Source organism: Ostrea edulis, chromosome 10 (genome assembly GCF_947568905.1).
Source record: "Ostrea edulis chromosome 10, xbOstEdul1.1, whole genome shotgun sequence".
NCBI lineage: Eukaryota > Metazoa > Mollusca > Bivalvia > Ostreida > Ostreidae > Ostrea > Ostrea edulis.
This window is the reverse complement of record NC_079173.1, coordinates 2,943,610-2,967,585: the sequence shown is the minus strand read 5'-3', so window position 1 is coordinate 2,967,585 and position 23,976 is coordinate 2,943,610. Positions and strand designations below refer to the sequence as shown.

The 23,976-nt window shown below is 35.5% G+C and overlaps 1 protein-coding gene across 4 annotated transcripts; it reads right to left on the bottom strand.

Annotated features, from left to right (window-relative positions):
* Nucleotides 1-1,371: 1,371 nt before the first annotated feature.
* Nucleotides 1,372-22,760, bottom strand: LOC125666544 (beta-2 adrenergic receptor-like). Of its 4 annotated transcripts, none has more exons than XM_048899691.2 (2): nt 22,713-22,760; nt 1,372-4,340 (listed from the first exon to the last, which is right to left on the bottom strand). In XM_048899691.2, exon 2 carries the CDS (start codon nt 4,338-4,340, stop codon nt 3,288-3,290), a length of 1,053 nt encoding a protein of 350 aa, XP_048755648.2. In that variant the 5' UTR covers nt 22,713-22,760; the 3' UTR covers nt 1,372-3,287. The 4 variants fall into 4 exon arrangements, with proteins under 4 accessions (XP_048755648.2, XP_048755646.2, XP_048755647.2 ...); XM_048899689.2 differs by lacking the exon at nt 22,713-22,760 and adding an exon at nt 10,398-11,824; XM_048899690.2 differs by lacking the exon at nt 22,713-22,760 and adding an exon at nt 10,410-11,822.
* Between the last annotated feature and the right edge of the window lie 1,216 nt (nt 22,761-23,976).

Here is a 23,976-nt window from a genome sequence, read left to right as displayed (position 1 = left end):
AAACATTTCACAAGTTTTAAAACGTTTTCCCGTTTCAGTGCTCAAAATGAAGTGGATTTTTCTGTTATCTGATTAAACACGAATGTAACTTGCTCATTAAAACACATGAAATGCAGAAGTAAAAAGACCCATCTGCAGGATTTAATTGTTAGGGTAAGGTTTCCAATTTGATTTTCAAGTAAAGATTAATGCCAAAAAAAAAAAAGCATACAAACAAACCAATTAAAAAAAAAACAACATAATAAATGGGACAATTCTGTGGTAAAGTATCGGTTTTTAGCAATATTAAAACATTTACAAATTGTTTTGATAAACCTCTATACTTTGGGGGGGGGGGGGGGGGGGGGTATCCTATATCTTTAAATATGAGATGATAGCTTTAAACTGCTGGTTTTCCTTCTTTATATATCGTAATAATTATTTACCTCAACGTATCAAAGCAGTACTAATTGAAATTTCTTTCGTCTATCGCTGAATATTATTTTCTTATTTACAGAAAGTATCCGTTAGATATTTAATTAACACACAAGTGCCACCCGCCCACTCCCCAAAATGAAAATTAGAATAGAATTTTTTTTATTAAAAAAACCCCCAGAATTCCATAATGATTCAAGCACTCGCCCGCTGATTTTCAACCATATCTTAGAAGAGTGCGATAGTTATAAACCTCGGTAACCTGCGTGTAGTAACATCAGTAATAACAGGTGCTCTGATCTTTCCTGTAAGTGAGAAGGCAGCTAAAAATAAACACCGATAAAATAGCAGCTACACTACCTGCCACGAAAACACACGCAGTTTTATTTTCTTAACAATCGTTTTCCCGATTCAGCTTCTTTTGAAGAGTTTTTAAAAAAAAAAAAAAAAAAAAAAAAGCTAACGATTTTGATCTTGGTGTGACACGGTGTAAGAATCAAGTACCGGAGTACGTAAACAGTCGGCTTACTTTGTAATTATAGGTTATAGACTTTGTATGGGAAAATATGACGACCGAGTTTTTTGGCGCGTAGACGGACCGAGCTTGCGAGGTCCGTTCACGACAAAAAACGAGGTCGTCATATTTCCCATACAAAATCTATAACCTTTTTATTATATACTTTCAATTTCATTTAGAAACTAACAATAATTTTATTTTTAGCAATAACTTTATCGGTTTAACTGAGTAAAAGATGAAAAACACGAAATTTTTGAAAATTAACGGCGTAGAAATTTGATTGTGACGTAATGTTTGCGGACCGGAAAGTTTCCGGGCATATATCGTGTGATATATGCCCTCAAACTTTTAAAGAAAAAAGAAGAGATGAAATTGAAAGTATATAATAAGTAGTAATATTGCACGGAGTAATTTCAGTTTCAACTCTGGATTAAACAAAATTAAATCCGCACAATTTATTTCCAAAACAACACAAATTCACAAAAAAACAAACCATACATGTATATTTCATTAACAAACTCGACTACATATATGCATTCAAACACAGCTATTATTTAAGAAATGAATTTCGTTGTCGAAAATACCCGAGGGTATGAACTGCGGCTATCTATGCCAGTACACTTAATGATCCGAACTATATCCGCGTAGTGAAAATTATACCGGCGTGAAGCGCTCTTACTTAATTTATACTGGCGTGAAGCGCTCTTACTTAATTTATACTGGCGTGAAGCGCTCTTACTTATACCCTCATGTATTTCAAAAATGAAATTAATTTTTTTTATAGTCACATTTCATACTTTCATTTCTGTCGGAATATTCTGAGCCTTTAAAACAGTCGTACTATATTTATTAAGATTCATACGCATATCGTTCACATTCATGAGGAAATGGCTACCATATCAATTGGTAAAGGTATCGAAGGTAAAACAACTCATTAGACGTGTAAATATCGTTATTTGGCAGTCACCTTGTTACTGACGGACCGGAATCGTTGAGCACACAGTACATTTGTACTCACAGATAGTCACGTGCACATGTCCTCTCTTTAGACATTAACTATCACAAAGGCGTTTTTCGTTGTAGAATTATTTTCACCACTTGAAAAGAACACAATATTGTTGACGTATTACGAGGAATTTCGTATGATACACCAGTACATGATGAATACAGCCACATCTTAATGTGTAAAGCATTGACAGATAGCAAATACTGTAAAATCTAAACACAATTAATCACAGATATCATATGTATAACCCCAACTCCCAACGCCCCCAGCAAAACGAAACGTTAGTACGCTATATATATTTTGACTACGGATTACTCCGTTTGCTTGATCATGATATAGGACTCATGGCAGATGTGACCGGTCGACAAGGGATGCTTACTTCTCCTTGGCACCTGATCCCATCTCTGGTATATCCAGGGGTCCGTGTTTGCCCAACTCTTCATTTTGTGTTGCTTTATAGGAGTTGTGAAATTGATCAATGTTCTTTATCTTCACCTTTCATATAGATAATGTCTGTCTTTCCATCTGTACAAGTAGACTCTGGGTCATATCGATAGACGTTTTCAAAACACAATACAAAATATACCTTGGATTGATCTAATTTTTTACTGAGGTCATTCAGTGTATGTGCTAAATTTGCGTGAAATTGGTTCAAAAGTTTTCATTAGGCAAACAGACGCCGGATGAGTGATCTGCTCAGGGCTCTGTTCAGCTTGAATGTGCTTGATATGTGGAATTCTTCTATTTTCACACAGACTCGTGATTGTGATGTGGATACATAATTAGTGGAGATATTGTGGAGATCTACCGGTATCAAATAACCGATCTGTAGAGATTTACCGGTATCAAATAACGCCACAGTGATCTACCGGTATTAAATAACGCCATAATCTGCAGAGATCTACCGGTATCAAATAACGCCACAGAGATCTACAGGTATTAAATAACGCCATAATTTTGTAAGTACTGCTGTAACATTGATATTGACTTAAAGAAATAAGAGATAAAAAATATTGATATTGACCTAAGAAATATTAACTTACAATACGTATTACAGAATAATACATAGAGGGCGCTACAATATTGTCGTAATACCCCGTATTCTGTTAAGTAGCACGTTCCTCGCTCAATATCTATGAAACAATTCCCAGAATCACCCGGTCTGAGAGCTTCCTGTTGTTACGTAAAAAACGAATGTTCAATGCTGATGATGTCAAATCTTGTGTTCTATCGGCTCAACTGAATTGGAATAAGAAGGTCTCCATGGAATGAGGCTTCTAGAAGGTTCCCATGGAATGAGGCTTCTAGAAGGTCCCCATGGAATGAGGCTTCTAGAAAGTTCCCATGGAATCAGGCTTCTAGCAGAGTGAGTGTAACAGTGGTGGATGGGGGAGAAGTCTGCTTTCTGAACCGTTCACGTATATGTTTTAACGAATATCTAATATGGTAGTCCGTTAACCAGAGAAGCGAGATAAGTGAACTTGCAGTGGCCCCCATGTAGGTAAAACCCAGAATGAGTGAGTAGGGCGGCATGCAGTCTACACAGACAGCCAGCAGTAGGCTCATTATGTGGAAGGGCGCCCACATAATCAAAAACGTCACGTTCACGAAATACAACGTCACCACGGAGAAATGAGATTCGTATGCGTAGTAGCCAGTCTGAACACCGGCTCCAGCGGATCGAGTGCTGGTCTGGCTGTATTCGGGCGAACTGTCGCGAAACGAAAACAAATGTGTGCACACCATTACCAACACTATAATCAGGGCTGGTAGAAAATACACCAAGATGGGGGACGATATAGACGCTTCGTCTACCAAGCCAAACACACACATGCCTGTCACGTGGAAGGGCGACTTCTGAAATCCACCAATCCAAATCGGCAACACAATGACGACACCAAGTAACCATGGTAATATTACATACACTTCCCTTTGGAATCTGAATTTGGCAGATTTGTACAAGGTGTTCATGCGAACAAACATGAGGCGGTCGATGGAGAGTAACAACAGGGTCATTAAAGACGTGAAGGGCAGGAGAACATCCATTATAATCCACGTGTCACAAACAAACGTTCCCAGCGCCCACACAGGACTCAGTTCATGGTACGTCACAAGGGGGTTCACGATGACACCCATTAATAAGTTGATGATACAAAAGTTTAACACGCATGCGTACAGAGGTCGACATCGCAATTCCTTGGTGAAGAATATCACAACACACAGGACGGAATTCAGAACAATGGATACAAAAGACAGCACCACGGCATACACAGCGACCGCCGTGGAGTGAGCATCATGTGCTGTTTCAATGTCGTACATGAACAGAGTCCAGTTTAGATGTATGTCGTGGTTGTCCTCATACTGGTGTAGGCTCAGAGGGTCTGGTGTGGAATCATTAGTCATCTGAAAAATAAAACAGATGACGATAACGAACAATGATAAATCTCATAAATATCCTATAATGACGATAACGAACAATGATAAATCTCATAAATATCCTATAATGACGATAACGAACAATGATCAATCTCATAAATATCCTATAATGACGATAACGAACAATGATAAATCTCATAAATATCCTATAATGACGATAACGAACAATGATAAATCTCATAAATATCCTATAATGACGATAACGAACAATGATAAATCTCATAAATATCCTATAATGACGATAACCAACAATGATAAATCTCATAAATATCCTATAATGACGATAACGAACAATGATAAATCTCATAAATATCCTATAATGACGATAACGAACAATGATAAATCTCATAAATATCCTATAATGACGATAACCAACAATGATAAATCTCATAAATATCCTATAATGACGATAACCAACAATGATAAATCTCATAAATATCCTATAATGACGATAACGAACAATGATAAATCTCATAAATATCCTATAATGACGATAACGAACAATGATAAATCTCATAAATATCCTATAATGACGATAACCAACAATGATAAATCTCATAAATATCCTATAATGACGATAACGAACAATGATCAATCTCATAAATATCCTATAATGACGATAACGAACAATGATAAATCTCATAAATATCCTATAATGACGATAACGAACAATGATAAATCTCATAAATATCCTATAATGACGATAACGAACAATGATAAATCTCATAAATATCCTATAATGACGATAACGAACAATGATCAATCTCATAAATATCCTATAATGACGATAACGAACAATGATAAATCTCATAAATATCCTATAATGACGATAACGAACAATGATCAATCTCATAAATATCCTATAATGACGATAACCAACAATGATAAATCTCATAAATATCCTATAATGACGATAACGAACAATGATCAATCTCATAAATATCCTATAATGACGATAACGAACAATGATCAATCTCATAAATATCCTATAATGACGATAACGAACAATGATCAATCTCATAAATATCCTATAATGACGATAACGAACAATGATAAATCTCATAAATATCCTATAATGACGATAGCGAACAATGATCAATCTCATAAATATCCTATAATGACGATAACGAACAATGATCAATCTCATAAATATCCTATAATGACGATAACGAACAATGATCAATCTCATAAATATCCTATAATGACGATAACCAACAATGATCAATCTCATAAATATCCTATAATGACGATAACCAACAATGATAAATCTCATAAATATCCTATAATGACGATAACGAACAATGATAAATCTCATAAATATCCTATAATGACGATAACGAACAATGATAAATCTCATAAATATCCTATAATGACGATAACGAACAATGATCAATCTCATAAATATCCTATAATGACGATAACGAACAATGATCAATCTCATAAATATCCTATAATGACGATAACGAACAATGATCAATCTCATAAATATCCTATAATGACGATAACCAACAATGATCAATCTCATAAATATCCTATAATGACGATAACGAACAATGATCAATCTCATAAATATCCTATAATGACGATAACGAACAATGATCAATCTCATAAATATCCTATAATGACGATAACGAACAATGATCAATCTCATAAATATCCTATAATGACGATAACGAACAATGATCAATCTCATAAATATCCTATAATGACGATAACGAACAATGATCAATCTCATAAATATCCTATAATGACGATAACGAACAATGATCAATCTCATAAATATCCTATAATGACGATAACGAACAATGATCAATCTCATAAATATCCTATAATGACGATAACGAACAATGATCAATCTCATAAATATCCTATAATGACGATAACGAACAATGATCAATCTCATAAATATCCTATAATGACGATAACGAACAATGATCAATCTCATAAATATCCTATAATGACGATAACGAACAATGATCAATCTCATAAATATCCTATAATGACGATAACGAACAATGATCAATCTCATAAATATCCTATAATGACGATAACCAACAATGATCAATCTCATAAATATCCTATAATGACGATAACGAACAATGATCAATCTCATAAATATCCTATAATGACGATAACGAACAATGATCAATCTCATAAATATCCTATAATGACGATAACGAACAATGATCAATCTCATAAATATCCTATAATGACGATAACGAACAATGATCAATCTCATAAATATCCTATAATGACGATAACGAACAATGATCAATCTCATAAATATCCTATAATGACGATAACGAACAATGATCAATCTCATAAATATCCTATAATGACGATAACGAACAATGATCAATCTCATAAATATCCTATAATGACGATAACGAACAATGATCAATCTCATAAATATCCTATAATGACGATAACGAACAATGATCAATCTCATAAATATCCTATAATGACGATAACGAACAATGATCAATCTCATAAATATCCTATAATGACGATAACGAACAATGATCAATCTCATAAATATCCTATAATGACGATAACGAACAATGATAAATCTCATAAATATCCTATAATGACGATAACGAACAATGATAAATCTCATAAATATCCTATAATGACGATAACGAACAATGATAAATCTCATAAATATCCTATAATGACGATAACGAACAATGATCAATCTCATAAATATCCTATAATGACGATAACCAACAATGATCAATCTCATAAATATCCTATAATGACGATAACCAACAATGATAAATCTCATAAATATCCTATAATGACGATAACGAACAATGATAAATCTCATAAATATCCTATAATGACGATAACGAACAATGATCAATCTCATAAATATCCTATAATGACGATAACGAACAATGATAAATCTCATAAATATCCTATAATGACGATAACGAACAATGATAAATCTCATAAATATCCTATAATGACGATAACGAACAATGATAAATCTCATAAATATCCTATAATGACGATAACGAACAATGATAAATCTCATAAATATCCTATAATGACGATAACGAACAATGATCAATCTCATAAATATCCTATAATGACGATAACCAACAATGATCAATCTCATAAATATCCTATAATGACGATAACCAACAATGATCAATCTCATAAATATCCTATAATGACGATAACCAACAATGATAAATCTCATAAATATCCTATAATGACGATAACGAACAATGATAAATCTCATAAATATCCTATAATGACGATAACGAACAATGATAAATCTCATAAATATCCTATAATGACGATAACGAACAATGATCAATCTCATAAATATCCTATAATGACGATAACGAACAATGATCAATCTCATAAATATCCTATAATGACGATAACGAACAATGATCAATCTCATAAATATCCTATAATGACGATAACCAACAATGATCAATCTCATAAATATCCTATAATGACGATAACGAACAATGATCAATCTCATAAATATCCTATAATGACGATAACGAACAATGATCAATCTCATAAATATCCTATAATGACGATAACGAACAATGATCAATCTCATAAATATCCTATAATGACGATAACGAACAATGATCAATCTCATAAATATCCTATAATGACGATAACGAACAATGATCAATCTCATAAATATCCTATAATGACGATAACGAACAATGATCAATCTCATAAATATCCTATAATGACGATAACGAACAATGATCAATCTCATAAATATCCTATAATGACGATAACGAACAATGATCAATCTCATAAATATCCTATAATGACGATAACGAACAATGATCAATCTCATAAATATCCTATAATGACGATAACGAACAATGATCAATCTCATAAATATCCTATAATGACGATAACGAACAATGATCAATCTCATAAATATCCTATAATGACGATAACCAACAATGATCAATCTCATAAATATCCTATAATGACGATAACCAACAATGATCAATCTCATAAATATCCTATAATGACGATAACGAACAATGATCAATCTCATAAATATCCTATAATGACGATAACGAACAATGATCAATCTCATAAATATCCTATAATGACGATAACGAACAATGATCAATCTCATAAATATCCTATAATGACGATAACGAACAATGATCAATCTCATAAATATCCTATAATGACGATAACGAACAATGATCAATCTCATAAATATCCTATAATGACGATAACGAACAATGATCAATCTCATAAATATCCTATAATGACGATAACCAACAATGATCAATCTCATAAATATCCTATAATGACGATAACCAACAATGATCAATCTCATAAATATCCTATAATGACGATAACGAACAATGATCAATCTCATAAATATCCTATAATGACGATAACGAACAATGATCAATCTCATAAATATCCTATAATGACGATAACGAACAATGATCAATCTCATAAATATCCTATAATGACGATAACGAACAATGATCAATCTCATAAATATCCTATAATGACGATAACGAACAATGATCAATCTCATAAATATCCTATAATGACGATAACGAACAATGATCAATCTCATAAATATCCTATAATGACGATAACGAACAATGATCAATCTCATAAATATCCTATAATGACGATAACGAACAATGATCAATCTCATAAATATCCTATAATGACGATAACGAACAATGATCAATCTCATAAATATCCTATAATGACGATAACGAACAATGATCAATCTCATAAATATCCTATAATGACGATAACGAACAATGATCAATCTCATAAATATCCTATAATGACGATAACGAACAATGATCAATCTCATAAATATCCTATAATGACGATAACGAACAATGATCAATCTCATAAATATCCTATAATGACGATAACGAACAATGATCAATCTCATAAATATCCTATAATGACGATAACGAACAATGATCAATCTCATAAATATCCTATAATGACGATAACCAACAATGATCAATCTCATAAATATCCTATAATGACGATAACGAACAATGATCAATCTCATAAATATCCTATAATGACGATAACGAACAATGATAAATCTCATAAATATCCTATAATGACGATAACGAACAATGATAAATCTCATAAATATCCTATAATGACGATAACGAACAATGATCAATCTCATAAATATCCTATAATGACGATAACGAACAATGATCAATCTCATAAATATCCTATAATGACGATAACCAACAATGATCAATCTCATAAATATCCTATAATGACGATAACGAACAATGATAAATCTCATAAATATCCTATAATGACGATAACGAACAATGATCAATCTCATAAATATCCTATAATGACGATAACGAACAATGATCAATCTCATAAATATCCTATAATGACGATAACCAACAATGATCAATCTCATAAATATCCTATAATGACGATAACCAACAATGATCAATCTCATAAATATCCTATAATGACGATAACGAACAATGATAAATCTCATAAATATCCTATAATGACGATAACGAACAATGATAAATCTCATAAATATCCTATAATGACGATAACGAACAATGATCAATCTCATAAATATCCTATAATGACGATAACGAACAATGATCAATCTCATAAATATCCTATAATGACGATAACGAACAATGATCAATCTCATAAATATCCTATAATGACGATAACGAACAATGATAAATCTCATAAATATCCTATAATGACGATAACGAACAATGATCAATCTCATAAATATCCTATAATGACGATAACGAACAATGATCAATCTCATAAATATCCTATAATGACGATAACGAACAATGATAAATCTCATAAATATCCTATAATGACGATAACGAACAATGATCAATCTCATAAATATCCTATAATGACGATAACCAACAATGATAAATCTCATAAATATCCTATAATGACGATAACGAACAATGATCAATCTCATAAATATCCTATAATGAACACCACATTGAAAGAAGGGCATACATGAACCTCTAGACACACCAAAGGTGGAGGCCAGGTGTTTAGCAGGAATAAGCATCCTCTGTCGATCTGTCACACCCGTCATGAGTTCTATATCTTCCTCAGGTAAACGGAGCAATAAAATCGTAGTCCATTTGCAATTTGATAATGCATATACACTGTACAGGGACTGATATGCATATTTCCCGCAGCAAATAACAATATCTTTTGTTAAATGAGCTTCTTGTCGAAGCCCAAATAAGATTTAAAAAATTGGATGGAAGCGGTTTATTGTAAAATGCTATTATTTCCTTGGTGGGGTGGGGTGGGGGTCTAGTTCTAAAGAGTAAGCTTTCCGAGGATGAGGGTGCACATGGACGCTACATTCACAAAGTTGTGATTATATAAGATGCAGAATGGTATACTGTTTTGATTATTACGAAGCTTACTAACAACGGGAACTTTCACTTACGTTTTCAAAACGATACTCATAGTCTCCACGGTCTTACAGAAATATAATCGCTAGTTCAAAAGATTGAATCTTTATCATATTGACTAAGTCCTTATGCAAATGTTATTAATTTGTAATATGACTTTAGGTCCACCAAATGTTTATACAAGGTTGCTGTTTCGTTCCTACCGTTTGTCCCAAATAGACACGACCTTAAACCAAAGACATTCAATCTTAAGAAATTTTATTCTTCCTGAAGCATGTTGATACTGAAGATGTTCTTCGTTTCTATTAAATGTGACATCCAACAATTCTTATAAAGACGAGATAATGAGGAAAAAAATCATTATTAATTATTATATCAAAATCTGATTAAAAGGACATAATATCCTCTGGAAACCTAAGCCATGATTCTGGGCTAAAGCCTTTCGCTTAGCTGCGATAATAGCATCGTTTTCTGTATAAAGCTAAGTTTATATTGACCCTCTACGTTGTGCATGAATTTTGCTTATTTAGAAATGGACCATTTTCCGCGGGAATCCTGCTTAGAGTAGATCCTCAGTACCCCTTGCTTGTCGTAAGGGGTGAATAATAGGGCGGTCCTTCGGATGAAACCGCAAAAAACCGAGGTCACGTGTCACAGCACGTTTGGCACGATAAAGATCCCTGCTCAAAGGCAATATCAGAATAGGTCCTCAGTAACCCCTTGCTTGTCGTAAGAGGTGATTAGATGGGGCGGTCGATGAGACCACAAAAACCTAGGCCCAAGTCACAGCAGATGTGGCACGATAAAGGCCCCTCCTAGCTCAAAGGCAGTAAGCGCCGACCATAAGCCTAAATTTTGTAGCCCTTCTTGGGCATTGGTGACGTCTCCATATGAATGAAAAATTCTCGAACTGGACGTTAGACAATTCACAACCAGCCAGACCGTATTCAAATAATGTAAAAGTCTACCTCATAATTCGAAAACCGGATTTCCATCACTGTAGGTTACAACAAATCTTCATTTATGAAAGGTACGCCATTAATATTTATATATTTCAATTCATTCATGAAAATGTTAATCTACGTCATCATGGTCTGATGGTAACACGATTCAATTTAATTCTCATTCACAAAAATAGACGGCCTACGTCAAAAAGATAATTAACTGTAAACAGTACGGGAAGATCTGCAAAGTACATAAACAAAATGACGAATTTACCTTGTCAACAAACTGTTTGTTTTGGTTTTGTTTTTTTGGAGAAATATTATCACATATCTTTATGACATGATAAATATATCATTATAAATTCATTTTACTGGTTCCACCAATTAATTATGGATGTCTGCGTCAGTTTGTGGGTCGGTATCGAATTAAGATGAATTCTAGTATTGCACGTTTATCATATAATGAATAAAGCAGCCTATGGATTTAAGATCTAGTCGATGGCATTAACATATGAAAGGTGTGTTTGTGTGGAGAGAGAGAGAGAGAGAGAGAGAGAGAGAGACGGAGAGAGACGGAGAGAGAGAGAGAGAGAGAGAGAGAGAGAGAGAGAGAGTTGACACCGACCCCATCCTTATTTTATTTTCATTCGAGGCTGTGGATGATACCATGCAGATGTACTTGGGGATACAATGACTCTGGAACAGACCCCAGGTTTACGAAAATAGATTGCAAGTCAACGATCCCTGAAATTCCTGACTTCTTTCAATGGCACAGTGGAGATATAATGATAACTTGTATTTATGATTGGCGCCACTAATCAGTAGATTAACGACTACGTGTATTTAGCTTCAGATTGTATCTTTATAAAATAGGCGGAAAATCGTTGTGTATTAATTCTGCTCTCTGAAATACTTGTACAAGATGCTGCTCAAGGGGCTTTCCTGATCATCTCAGTATCGCAACAAAGAACTCAAAAGTCGGTGATATTGAGGCGCGTTTTTGATTTCCTGTGATCGAAATCGGAGGGTTCCGTAAACAGTTTAGGGATAAGACATATTTCCTGGTCAGAATCAACCACTTAACTTCCTAATGTCTTTATTTTACGGAGTAACTGCCTGATAAACAAACACTGCTCACTTAACTTCCTAATGCCTTTATTTTACGGAGTAACTTCCTGATAAACAAACACTGCTCACTTAACTTCCTAATGCCTTTATTTTACGGAGTAACTGCCTGATAAACAAACACTGCTCACTTACTTTCTAATGTCTTTATTTTACGAAGTTACTGCCTGATAAACAAACACTGCTCACTTACTTTTATTACATATGACGTTAAGGGAGCATGGACACGATTTGAGCTTAAAATTTTCAAATTTTATTTTTTTCCATTTTCAATGTTTAGAAAGTTCTAATGATATGGTCAGCAAAAATTTGAATGTCAGTTGTCGAGGTATATGGGAGATATAGAGCTCACAATTCTTTGTTATGTAAACAAGGCGCGTGCCATGTTTTTGTTTACATAGGTTAAATAGTCTAGTAAATGTTCCTTTAAAGCAGATTTTTCAATTTACAAGTTAATTCTAGTGTTTGGCACAGATCATTTTGTTTTAAACATACTATTTTCTATCAAATAATCCATATGTAAACAAAAACATGACACGAGCCTTGTTTACATAACAAAGAATTGTAAGTGTTGTATCTCACTTGTAACTCAAAAACTGATATTCAAATTTCGGCTGACCATTGAAAATACTTTAGTTAAGCATTGTAAACAATGAAAATCGAGAAAATGAAATTTTCAGCTCAACCGTGTCCATGCCCTTTTAAACGTTAGCCATTTAAGGATCTAGTAGTTTACATTTACACCACATTTTCTGGCCATGGACAAATTTTGTGTCATTTGAAATCGCCTAATGAGAGCATTGTTATAAACAAAGTTGACAGTGTGGCAAACACGGACACTAGAAACACCAGACGTGAGATCAGGTGACCAGGGGGAGTAAGCATCCCCTGTTAACACTGCATCTCCTAGTTTATAGACATCTTTTCCATTTTTAATGGTGACCTTAACCTTGGTTCTGTGACGTGGTGCATCGTCTTTTGATTAACCTTAGTTATTCATATGATCCTAAAATGTCTTTCCCTTAGAAAATTATGGCTTCGATACGATGAAGAATGACAGGGTATCTGACAGACAGACAAACATAATGAGTCACATCCAAAATAACTTTACATCCTGGTTTTACTCGATGGTCAAGTGTAAATGAACATTTAAAACCTGCGCGTGTAATTTCACGTAATGAATTATTCATATAGAATCAAGAATTTAAGCTCGTTATAATAATTCATATTCAAGCCCCTTATAACAATATAAAATGTTATGTGCCAAATGTTCAAAAGTAAGGGAGAACATTAAAAAATAAACAGATTAATGCATTTTTATTATGTGATCTACATAATGGAGCATACATGTAGCCCCGTCCACCAGGGGATCTGAGATAAGGTCAAGAGGTCATACATTTAAGTCTTGATAGAGGGGTCTATAAATCTATTATACAGGGACCGTCCAAAACGTCCGTGGACACATGCTATTTTCTCTTTATAATGACGACATGTACTTGTGTGGAATAACAGTATAATATAGACCCTGATATACAGTATATACTCCAATCAGAGCAAAGCATAATACTGTTATCAGCACAGATACTTCGTCACAGAGCCTCAGTGATGATACTGAAAACCGAAGATTTACTAACCCACTATAAGGCGCCTGTCTCTCATTACAACATCATAAATACGGGAATTCGTATGTTCATTACACAGTAGTTGTTTTACACTTTACATCTCGTAAACACACTATTGCAGAAACTGCTTATGTCACTTGTAAATAAACTACTCTGGGGTATTTCGATTATTCCCTTTCATTTCAATCATACGCAGAACAAGCTCTTGCGTATCGAATCAATTGAGAGATATAAACACCATATGCAAGTGATAATGGAATATTGCTACATAAATATGGGAAGTTGGCGTTGGAGAAGCTGAAATCATCCCGTTTGTCATAAAGTTGAGTAGTCAGTTTGCCGTTAATGTCTATTTCCAATAATATGTTTTACGGCGTGACCGTGTTTGAGGGCGAAGCAAAAAAGTTTTGACATTAGTCTATATCCAAAACAGAACAAAAACAACCCGAAGTTAGCACGCGGACGGAGCTATATCAAAGCATCCTAATTTTTGGACATTTGATCCACCTATATATTGAACGCGGGAAATATAACGCAATTGATGTAAACAGTACATTGTGACGTCATATTCAGCGTCGTTATTTAGCAAATTTACAAACAAAGCGTTCGAACCACAACAAAAAACATGGCGTTAATCGTGGAGTGATTATATATGATTAAGAAAATAAGATTTACATGCTTTTACGGATTTTATGTATAACATCTCAGAACGACGTGAACTAGGGTAGACGAGATTCAAAATGGAGGAATACATGTCCACGCGCTAATATTCGAATCGACGCCATTGGTACCAAATTTTTCAAGTTCCATAGGTATGGTTTAATTTTTCATTATTTTCCTATATTTTCCTTTTAAACATGTATATACGTGTTACCTATAGGGAGAGCTCCGCTCTCACGGCCCTTCGGGCCGTGAGAGGGCTTCGCCCTCTAATATATGCGTTTTTATTTCATCACAATTAAATTATATCTAGTTTTTAAAAAAAAAATGATTGCAAATACTCAATTACAAAGTTTGTAACTGTTTTCTCCTGGGCCGCACGTGCCATCGATAATCTTTCATGGCACATTTAAAAATCTAATTTAAGGTATTCAATCTATAATGATCATATTTCATATCTAGTAAATAGGTGGTGAGCTTTTTTGTAATCATGGCCTCAATTGGAAGGGTTCATCAAATAAAATTATCCATCATAGGTATTTCCAGAATTTTAATTACTGAATGATTTATTTCGCCTATAATTTTACATTGAAGTCTATGGGAAGATTATGTGTTATTAAGCTATTTTTAAAAGAAATTATATTTTCATGCAAATCTCTAGATGAAAAATTATATACACTTTCTCTTTATGAAAATATGAAATAAAATGAATCATTTACCGTATATAATTTTAGAAAATTTGATATTTCTTATTTTTACCAAGGGCATATAACTCTCCAAGAAGTATCAAGTGCAAAATTATCAGTTTCTGATCCTATTCACTTTCATCATTATTTTACAATAAACATTTATGTCGATTTAAATCATTCAAAATTGTTCTTTATCCTTTCGTTGTGCATTGAATACCTTATGTGAAAACATTCAAAACCAACTCATTTTAATTTCGAATTTCCTAACAAATATTTTGGTAAATAGTATATAAATCTAAACCCAGTCAAACCGATAAAAACGCTACTGTTCACAAACTTCTTGGACGACCTTCGTCTGTGTTAGATGTTTAGGAGTTAAGTTGAATTTAAAAATAAACCAATCATTTTATCTTTTTTTCACTATATATTGTCCAAAGATAGCCACGTTTGTTGGACTGAACCTTGACCTAGGACTATGACTTTCATGAAAGTGACAGACGTTTTTTCCTCACCCCATTTTTATGATCAATAGTAAAGCAGATTTTTGCATCACTATTTTATGTGATTGTTGCCCCACCCCAAAGGTCCCATGAGGGCAATGGTTATATGAAATTCATGACTGTATACTCCGAAAACCAATGATACTGTCCAGGTCCTTCCTGAGAATTCGGAACATGTTCAGATGTTTACGATGTATGGCTACATACGACGACGCACGGGAAAAAATAGCAATAGGTCACGTGAGTGACTCAAGTGTTCTTAAATATTCACGTGATGCAAGTGTCCTAAAATTGTTCGTTTCTTTCATTAAAATACCACGTGCCTGTCTAAACCGAAAATGGGTGTTTTGTTTTCTAACTTTAACAATTGAAATTTTACATGACAATGGATTTTGTCTAAGAAATTCTGTAGGTAAAACTTTTAGGTGTTAAGAAAAGGTCATCTTAGCACACCATCGCATTAATGGATTTCAAATGAGTCAGAATCTGTAAAATGTATTAATTGTTATGATGATCAAACCCATCATAGAGGGCGAAGCCCTCTCACGGCCCGAATCTCGTCTACCCTAGTTCACGTCGTTCTGAGATGTTACATAAAATTCGTAAAAGCATGTAAATCTTATTATCTTATCCCGAAGGGCCGTAAGAGCGGAGCTCTCCCTATAGGTAACACGTATATACATGTTTAAAAGGAAAATATAGGAAAAAATGAAAAACTATACCATACCTATGGAACTTGAAAATTTTGGTACTAATGGCGTCGATTCGAATACTATCGCGTGGAAATGTATTTCTCCATTTTGAATCTCGTCTACCCTAGTTCACGTCGTTCTGAGATGTTACATAAAATTCGTAAAAGCATGTAAATCTTATTATCTTAATCATATATAATCACTTCACGATTAACGCCATGTTTGTTGTTGTGGTTCAAACGCTTTGTTTGTAAATTTCCTAAATAACGACGCTGAATATGACGTCACAATGTACTGTTTACATCAATTGCGTTATATTTCCCGCGTTCAATATGTAGGCGGATCAAATATCCAAAATTAGGATGCTTTGATACAGTTCCCGTCCTCGTGCTAACTTCGGGTTGTCTTTGTTCTGTTTTGGATATAGATACCAATGCCAAAATTTGTTTGCTTCGCCCTCAAACACGGTCACGCTGTAAAACATATTATATACGAACAGATACCCGTACTAACAATGTGTGCCTTGTTCGAGTCGTGCAGTAGATATGCACATTACACATAAAAGCTACGTATATCACCCGTAAAGGCTATGTACATCACACGTAACGGCTACGTACATCACACGTAAAGGATACGTACATCACGTAAAGGATACGTACATCACACGTAAAGAATACGTACATCACACGTAAAGGATACGTACATCACACGTAAAGGATACGTACATCACACGTAACAGCTACGTACATCACACGTAAAGGTTACGTATATCACAAGTAAAGGTTACGCACATCACACAAAAAGATACGTACATCACACGTAACGCTACGTATATCACACATAAAGACTACGTACATCATATACATCACACGTAACAGCTACGTACATCAAACGCAAAGGCTACGTACATCACACAAAAAAGATACGTACATCACAAAGGGATCATAAGAAGTACAATATGTATGTATCCTATAAGAAGTACAATATGTATGTATCCTATAAGAAGTACAATATGTATGTATCCTATAAGAAGTACAATATGCATGTATCCTAAGAAGTACGATATGTGCATCAATTTGGTTTCGTGGTTTTCTTATCTTGTATCGACGCTGTTGTATTGATTTTATTTGATTCAACCCAAAGTCTGAGATACATCAACCTTTATCTATCAGTGAATAGGGATTTATATGGGGATCCAGTTTCTTTAGCTTTCACCGCCCAGGCCCAGCTTCTCATACTCGTGTACACCCCACCCGACTAAACTTTATTTCCCATTCCCATCACATGCTATCTGTTGTTATTTCTAAAACATTATTTGGTCGGCATGTGAGTTTCCAATACGCAAGTTCTGAGTTACACAAAAATTATTTCCCTATGTCGAACTCTTTCGCATTTTATGACGTATGGTGGGTACACAATGTATACATTATATCGTAGACTGGCATTGTACATAACGATTACGTACGATTAATGTAATAAAAGTGTAACTTTTGTTTATATCAATCACTGGCCATATCAAGCATAATCTGTTTGAATAAGATCATCAAATTGGCTACTAACTCATTATTCGTTTCCTCTTCTACATGAGTGACGCTTTTATCAAAGAAAGATGGCAATTAACAGTATTTGTTTGAGCCATTTTGTTATCCAATACTCATAAACTCACTAAAGTTGCCTTTCCCCTGAGATAGGATGGTCTCAGAAACTCTGGATATCATCTTTTAAGAAATAATGCAACGATAGTAATTAGCAAATGTACCCACTCTCATCATATTTTACGTCATAAATTACCGAAGAGTTCGACAAAGGGAAATAACTCTTGGGGTACTCGGAACATGCGTATTCGGCATGTGTATTGTACGAAACAACCGACCAGGGAATATATTCAACAAACTGTAAAATGAAACCCGTATCAACGAAAGCTATAGTAATTAAAGTGGTGGTTTTGGTGATATCCTCAGTGATAAGAATTAACATGAGTACCTTACAACTTTACCGGGATGTCTAGGGTTGTCGGAATGCCTTCCCAGCGTGCTTAATTATACGAAACTTCACCACGATCAAAGTGTTCCTAGCAGTCAGCTACCAGAGCCCGGAATGTTTCACTAAGTATTATAGAGTGACGACCCGAGAATTAAATGAAAATTAGAAGATCCTGAAATCGACAAAAGTGTGTCTTGTAACCACTTCGACGGAGTGACGTCATGTCACGTGAGAGTGAATACTTTCACTCACTTCAGTGTGTAATCTTAATCGGAATTATTCAGAATGTACATTGCGATTATAGTGAGCACATCGTGAACACACTGTAAGTCAAGACGTGTTTTATTTTTCTTTATCTGTATCACCCAAAACTGTGAGACAAGAGGCGTTTATTTTTCTTTATCTGTATCACCCAAAACTGTGAGACAAGAGGCGTTTATTTTTATCTGTAAAACTTAATGATCAAGAGTTTATGTTTTGGAAACACTCGGTAATATTTTCCCCATTAAAAAGTTTTCTGGTTGAAGATATGACAATGGGTGCCCTGCCTAGTACGACTAGACATAGGATTGTGGCGAGAAATCATCTGGTATCTTCAATTTATCACACATTGACTTTAAACAGAGGATTGTGTACAGATTGGTGTTTGGGGAACTAATATTAGTATTTTATTACCATTTAAACGAAAACGTACCGAGGATAATATTGACAACTTTTTTTTAGAAATATGATGAAAATACAATCTGAGCTTACGCTATGGGTTCTACACAGCAGAGAATGACCCCTATTCATTTGAAGTCAACAGGTCACCGGGTCAACTATGGTAAAACATCGAGGTCACATGATCTAATTTTGTCAGATTGGTGTCAACCGTTCCTCGCTTGTCAGATATCGAAATATCGTGGATGCTTTCATATAGCAGTCTTTGCTTTTCAAATGTCATGTGTCCTTGTTCAATATCACAATAACCAATCTTGCTAATTCGTATCTGTTGCATAAATGTTGAAATTTACGGTGGTAAATATATACTTAGGGATCAAGTCACAAGCCCATATTTCAACGTCTGTCTGTAATGTTTCCGATATGAACACCGGTCTATCTGTTTGTCTGTAATCTATCTGTTTGTCAGTAATCTATCCGTTTGTCTGTAATGTTTCCGGATATGAACACCGGTCTATCCGTTTGTCTGTAATGTTTGTGGATATGAACACCGGTCTATCCGTTTGTCTGTAATCTATCTGTTTGTCAGTAATCTATCCGTTTGTCTGTAATGTTTCCGGATATGAACACCGGTCTATCCGTTTGTCTGTAATGTTTGTGGATATGAACACCGGTCTATCCGTTTGTCTGTAATGTTTGTGGATATGAACACCGGTCTATCCGTTTGTCTGTAATGTTTGTGGATATGAACACCGGTCTATCCGTTTGTCTGTAATCTATCTGTTTGTCAGTAATCTATCCGTTTGTCTGTAATGTTTCCGGATATGAACACCTGTCTATCCGTTTGTCTGTAATGTTTGTGGATATGAACACCGGTCTATCCGTTTGTCTGTAATGTTTGTGGATATGAACACCGGTCTATCCGTTTGTCTGTAATCTATCCGTTTGTCTGTAATGTTTGTGGATATGAACACCGGTCTATCCGTTTGTCTGTAATCTATCCGTTTGTCTGTAATGTTTGTGGATATGAATGCTGATCTCGAAGTCCGTATTCAGAAGGCACGTGCATCATGACAAGTACCAATACGAGGTAAAGAAAGGATACCTCTGATTAACATTGACTCTTGACGTTTGAGGAGAACACGGGATTAATTGTTTTAAAGAAAACAGTTCCTCGTGTCTCTATGAAGCCAAACACAACACGTGAGGCACAATCACAATCGCATATTGTATTTTACTGAGACGTTACGCGTAACAAAGTTCTTGGTTTAGAGGCGCGTGCCATTGGTAAATTGGGTCATATGAAGTAGCTTTACCTGGCGAACTATGACAGTTGGTTGTCACAGATATAAAACACAACGACTGCCTATTCATTAACACATTTACAATTCAATGTCATTTCTGAACGTTTGTTAAAGTAACTTAAAGTTCCTCTTTATATTGATTTAAGACTGGTAGATCTGTTGACTGATTGGAGTCACATGGACATCAAGGTATAATAAATTCCTCTACTTAAACTACTGTGTCGTCGAGAGCTAACATTGTACAGATATACCACGGGTACTGTGGGCACCAGATCCCCTAAAAATTGTGGGCACCGGACCCCCTAACCGCAGGTACTGTTGGCACCAGACTTCCTACTCACGGGTAATGTAAGCGTCGGACCTATAACCTCGGGTACCGTAGGCGTCGGACTCTTTAGCCACGGGTACTGTAGGCGCCGGACTCCCTAACCACGGATACTGTAGGTACCGGACTCCCTAATCACGGATACTGCAGGCGCCGGACTCCCTAGCCACGGATACTGTAGGCGCCGGAATCTCTAACCACGGGTACTGCAGGCACCGGGCTCCCTAACCATAGGTACTGTAGGCGTCGGACTCCCTAGCCACGAGTACTATAGACGCCGGACTCTAACCACAGATACTGTAGGCGCCGGACTCCCTAATCAAGGGTACTGTAGGCGCCGGACTCCCTAGCCACGGGTACTGTAGGCGCCGGACTCTAACCACGGGTACTGTAGGCGCTGGACCCCCTACCCTCCCAGGGCTGTTGGACGCCGGAGTCTTTAGTAACAGATAAACATCGCCGAGGCGTGTTATGTTTGTGTAACACACGAAACATCCCCATATAATACTGATTTATAAACACATCTCTAACACGAAACATCTTTAAGGTAGTACTTTACATCGTCATAATGGCTGACTTCCTTTAAAAACATGGATGAAAAAATCGATATCAGCAATATTGGACTTTTCCTTTTCCATTTAAATACCTAGGCGAGTAGCTCAGTAGGTTAGAATACCGACTGCTGAACTGTCGGTCGCAGGTTCGAGTTCTGCAGGGGTTTTATTTTTTTTTCCAGATTACCTTCTAATAAAACTGTATTTTTTGACAAAATAAAGTAAATTTGAAAATTTTCAAATTCAAAATATTGTTGTACATATCCTCAACTTTTCATCTACATCAAATTTCCCTGGTGTAGCGTACCTCCTTATCTGATGCGGATTCATAAACACATCTCTAGTATATTGACGAGATATCTCTTGACGCGATTTTAATTATACGGATTTTTCGTATGAAATACTTCGTTAATGTGTCTTACAAAAATTAAAGTTCGGTCCACCGGAGATTAATGGGGATGGGCTGTGTCTGTACCCACACGTGTGTCTGTGACAAAATTCAAAATTCAAATATACACCTCACATGTGTGTAGACAAAATAAAATTTCTGTATTTTTATTCATAGTTATGCCAGGTGATCTTAGGAAAGTTTTTCATTAAGATTCCGCGCCCTGCATTGGCGAGCACTTACTGCAACACAGAAGATAAACTCCACATTTTCTGTTTCAAATAAAACCCCTGTTACTATGGTAAACAATTTCAAACTATCAGCGAGCTCTCGCAACATCCGTCCACAATATTTGTGTAATAATTGGAATACATTTTATGATTTATTGATTAAGCGGATTAAGGAGAATCATCATAGTTTTTAAATTAAATAATGCAGAAATGACAAAAGTGGAAGTCTTACCTTGCAGTGATTGCTTCTTGTCTGTCGGCTTGGCTCTCACAGATTGATGAGCCAGTGAGCGGTTATCCGATATAAAGGCTCTAGAAACGCCTTCAGTTATAATTGGTTAGTTGTAAAACACAGATTGGCTCCCAGAGAATCACGAGGAGGCAGTGGAATGTTGTTATACATACTTATTGTCAAAGATTTCATATAAAAAACTGAAGATCAGTGTTCAATCTCTTAAATCTCATAAAGAATGTGAAATTAAGGAGAAGGATAAACACAGACCCCCGGGCACACCAGAGGACAGGCTCCCGGACACACCAGAGACCAGACCCCCGAACACACCAAAACCAGACCCCCCGGGCACACCAGAGACCAGACCCCCGGGCACACCAAAGGCCAGGTCCCAGGGCACACCAGAGGCCAGGTCCCAGGGCACACCAGAGGCCAGGTACCAGGGCACACAGATATCACACAGGTGGGAGCAGGTGTCTGAGAGGAATTCCCTGTCGACCGGTCACACCCACCGTGAGCCCTATCTATTGATCGGGTAAACGGAGTAACCCGCAGTCAAAATCAGCGTGTAACCATTTTGTTTACCAGTTTAAGCATGACGCAGATGTATACCACTCTTCTATGAGGAGAAATAATTCACTTCTACTTGATTGACAGGGCGCACTGAAAGAAATACTTAGAAATATTGTATTTCCTATCTTGCGACGGACACACCCCTCTATGACAACACTGCTTTTTTATTCGCATCACAACACTGTTGAGTTGTAGGTCCGCCATGAAAATGAAAATCCAGACACCATAAGATGCCTTTGTTTGAGCGATGTTTTTTCCCTCGATGTTAAACAAGGCATGGTCAATCTCTACTTGTACACAAAAACACTGTGGTAAAAATCTGCATATGCATGATACGTATATTGAAATCATGGCGTAAAACAGCGGTGCATGTATCATGTGAGAAATCAAGTCAAGTATTTGAAGATTTTGTTTCATTTTAAAATACATTTTCACATGGGGGGGGGGGGGTTGCTTGATCCGCCTCTCAAAGCATAAAATATCTCACATTAGACCGGATGAGGTTATGCCACAATGAGTCGGTTTACATGCATGTCGCGATCGGGCAGTTGCTGAAAGTTTACTGTGTCGGATTTAATCAGGGCCAGTGACAATGTTACATGCTATGGAAAGTTTTATGTAATTTAAAACTTATAATAAAATTTAAAAAAAACTGCAAGTTATCACATTTTCTGGTACATATGTACTCATG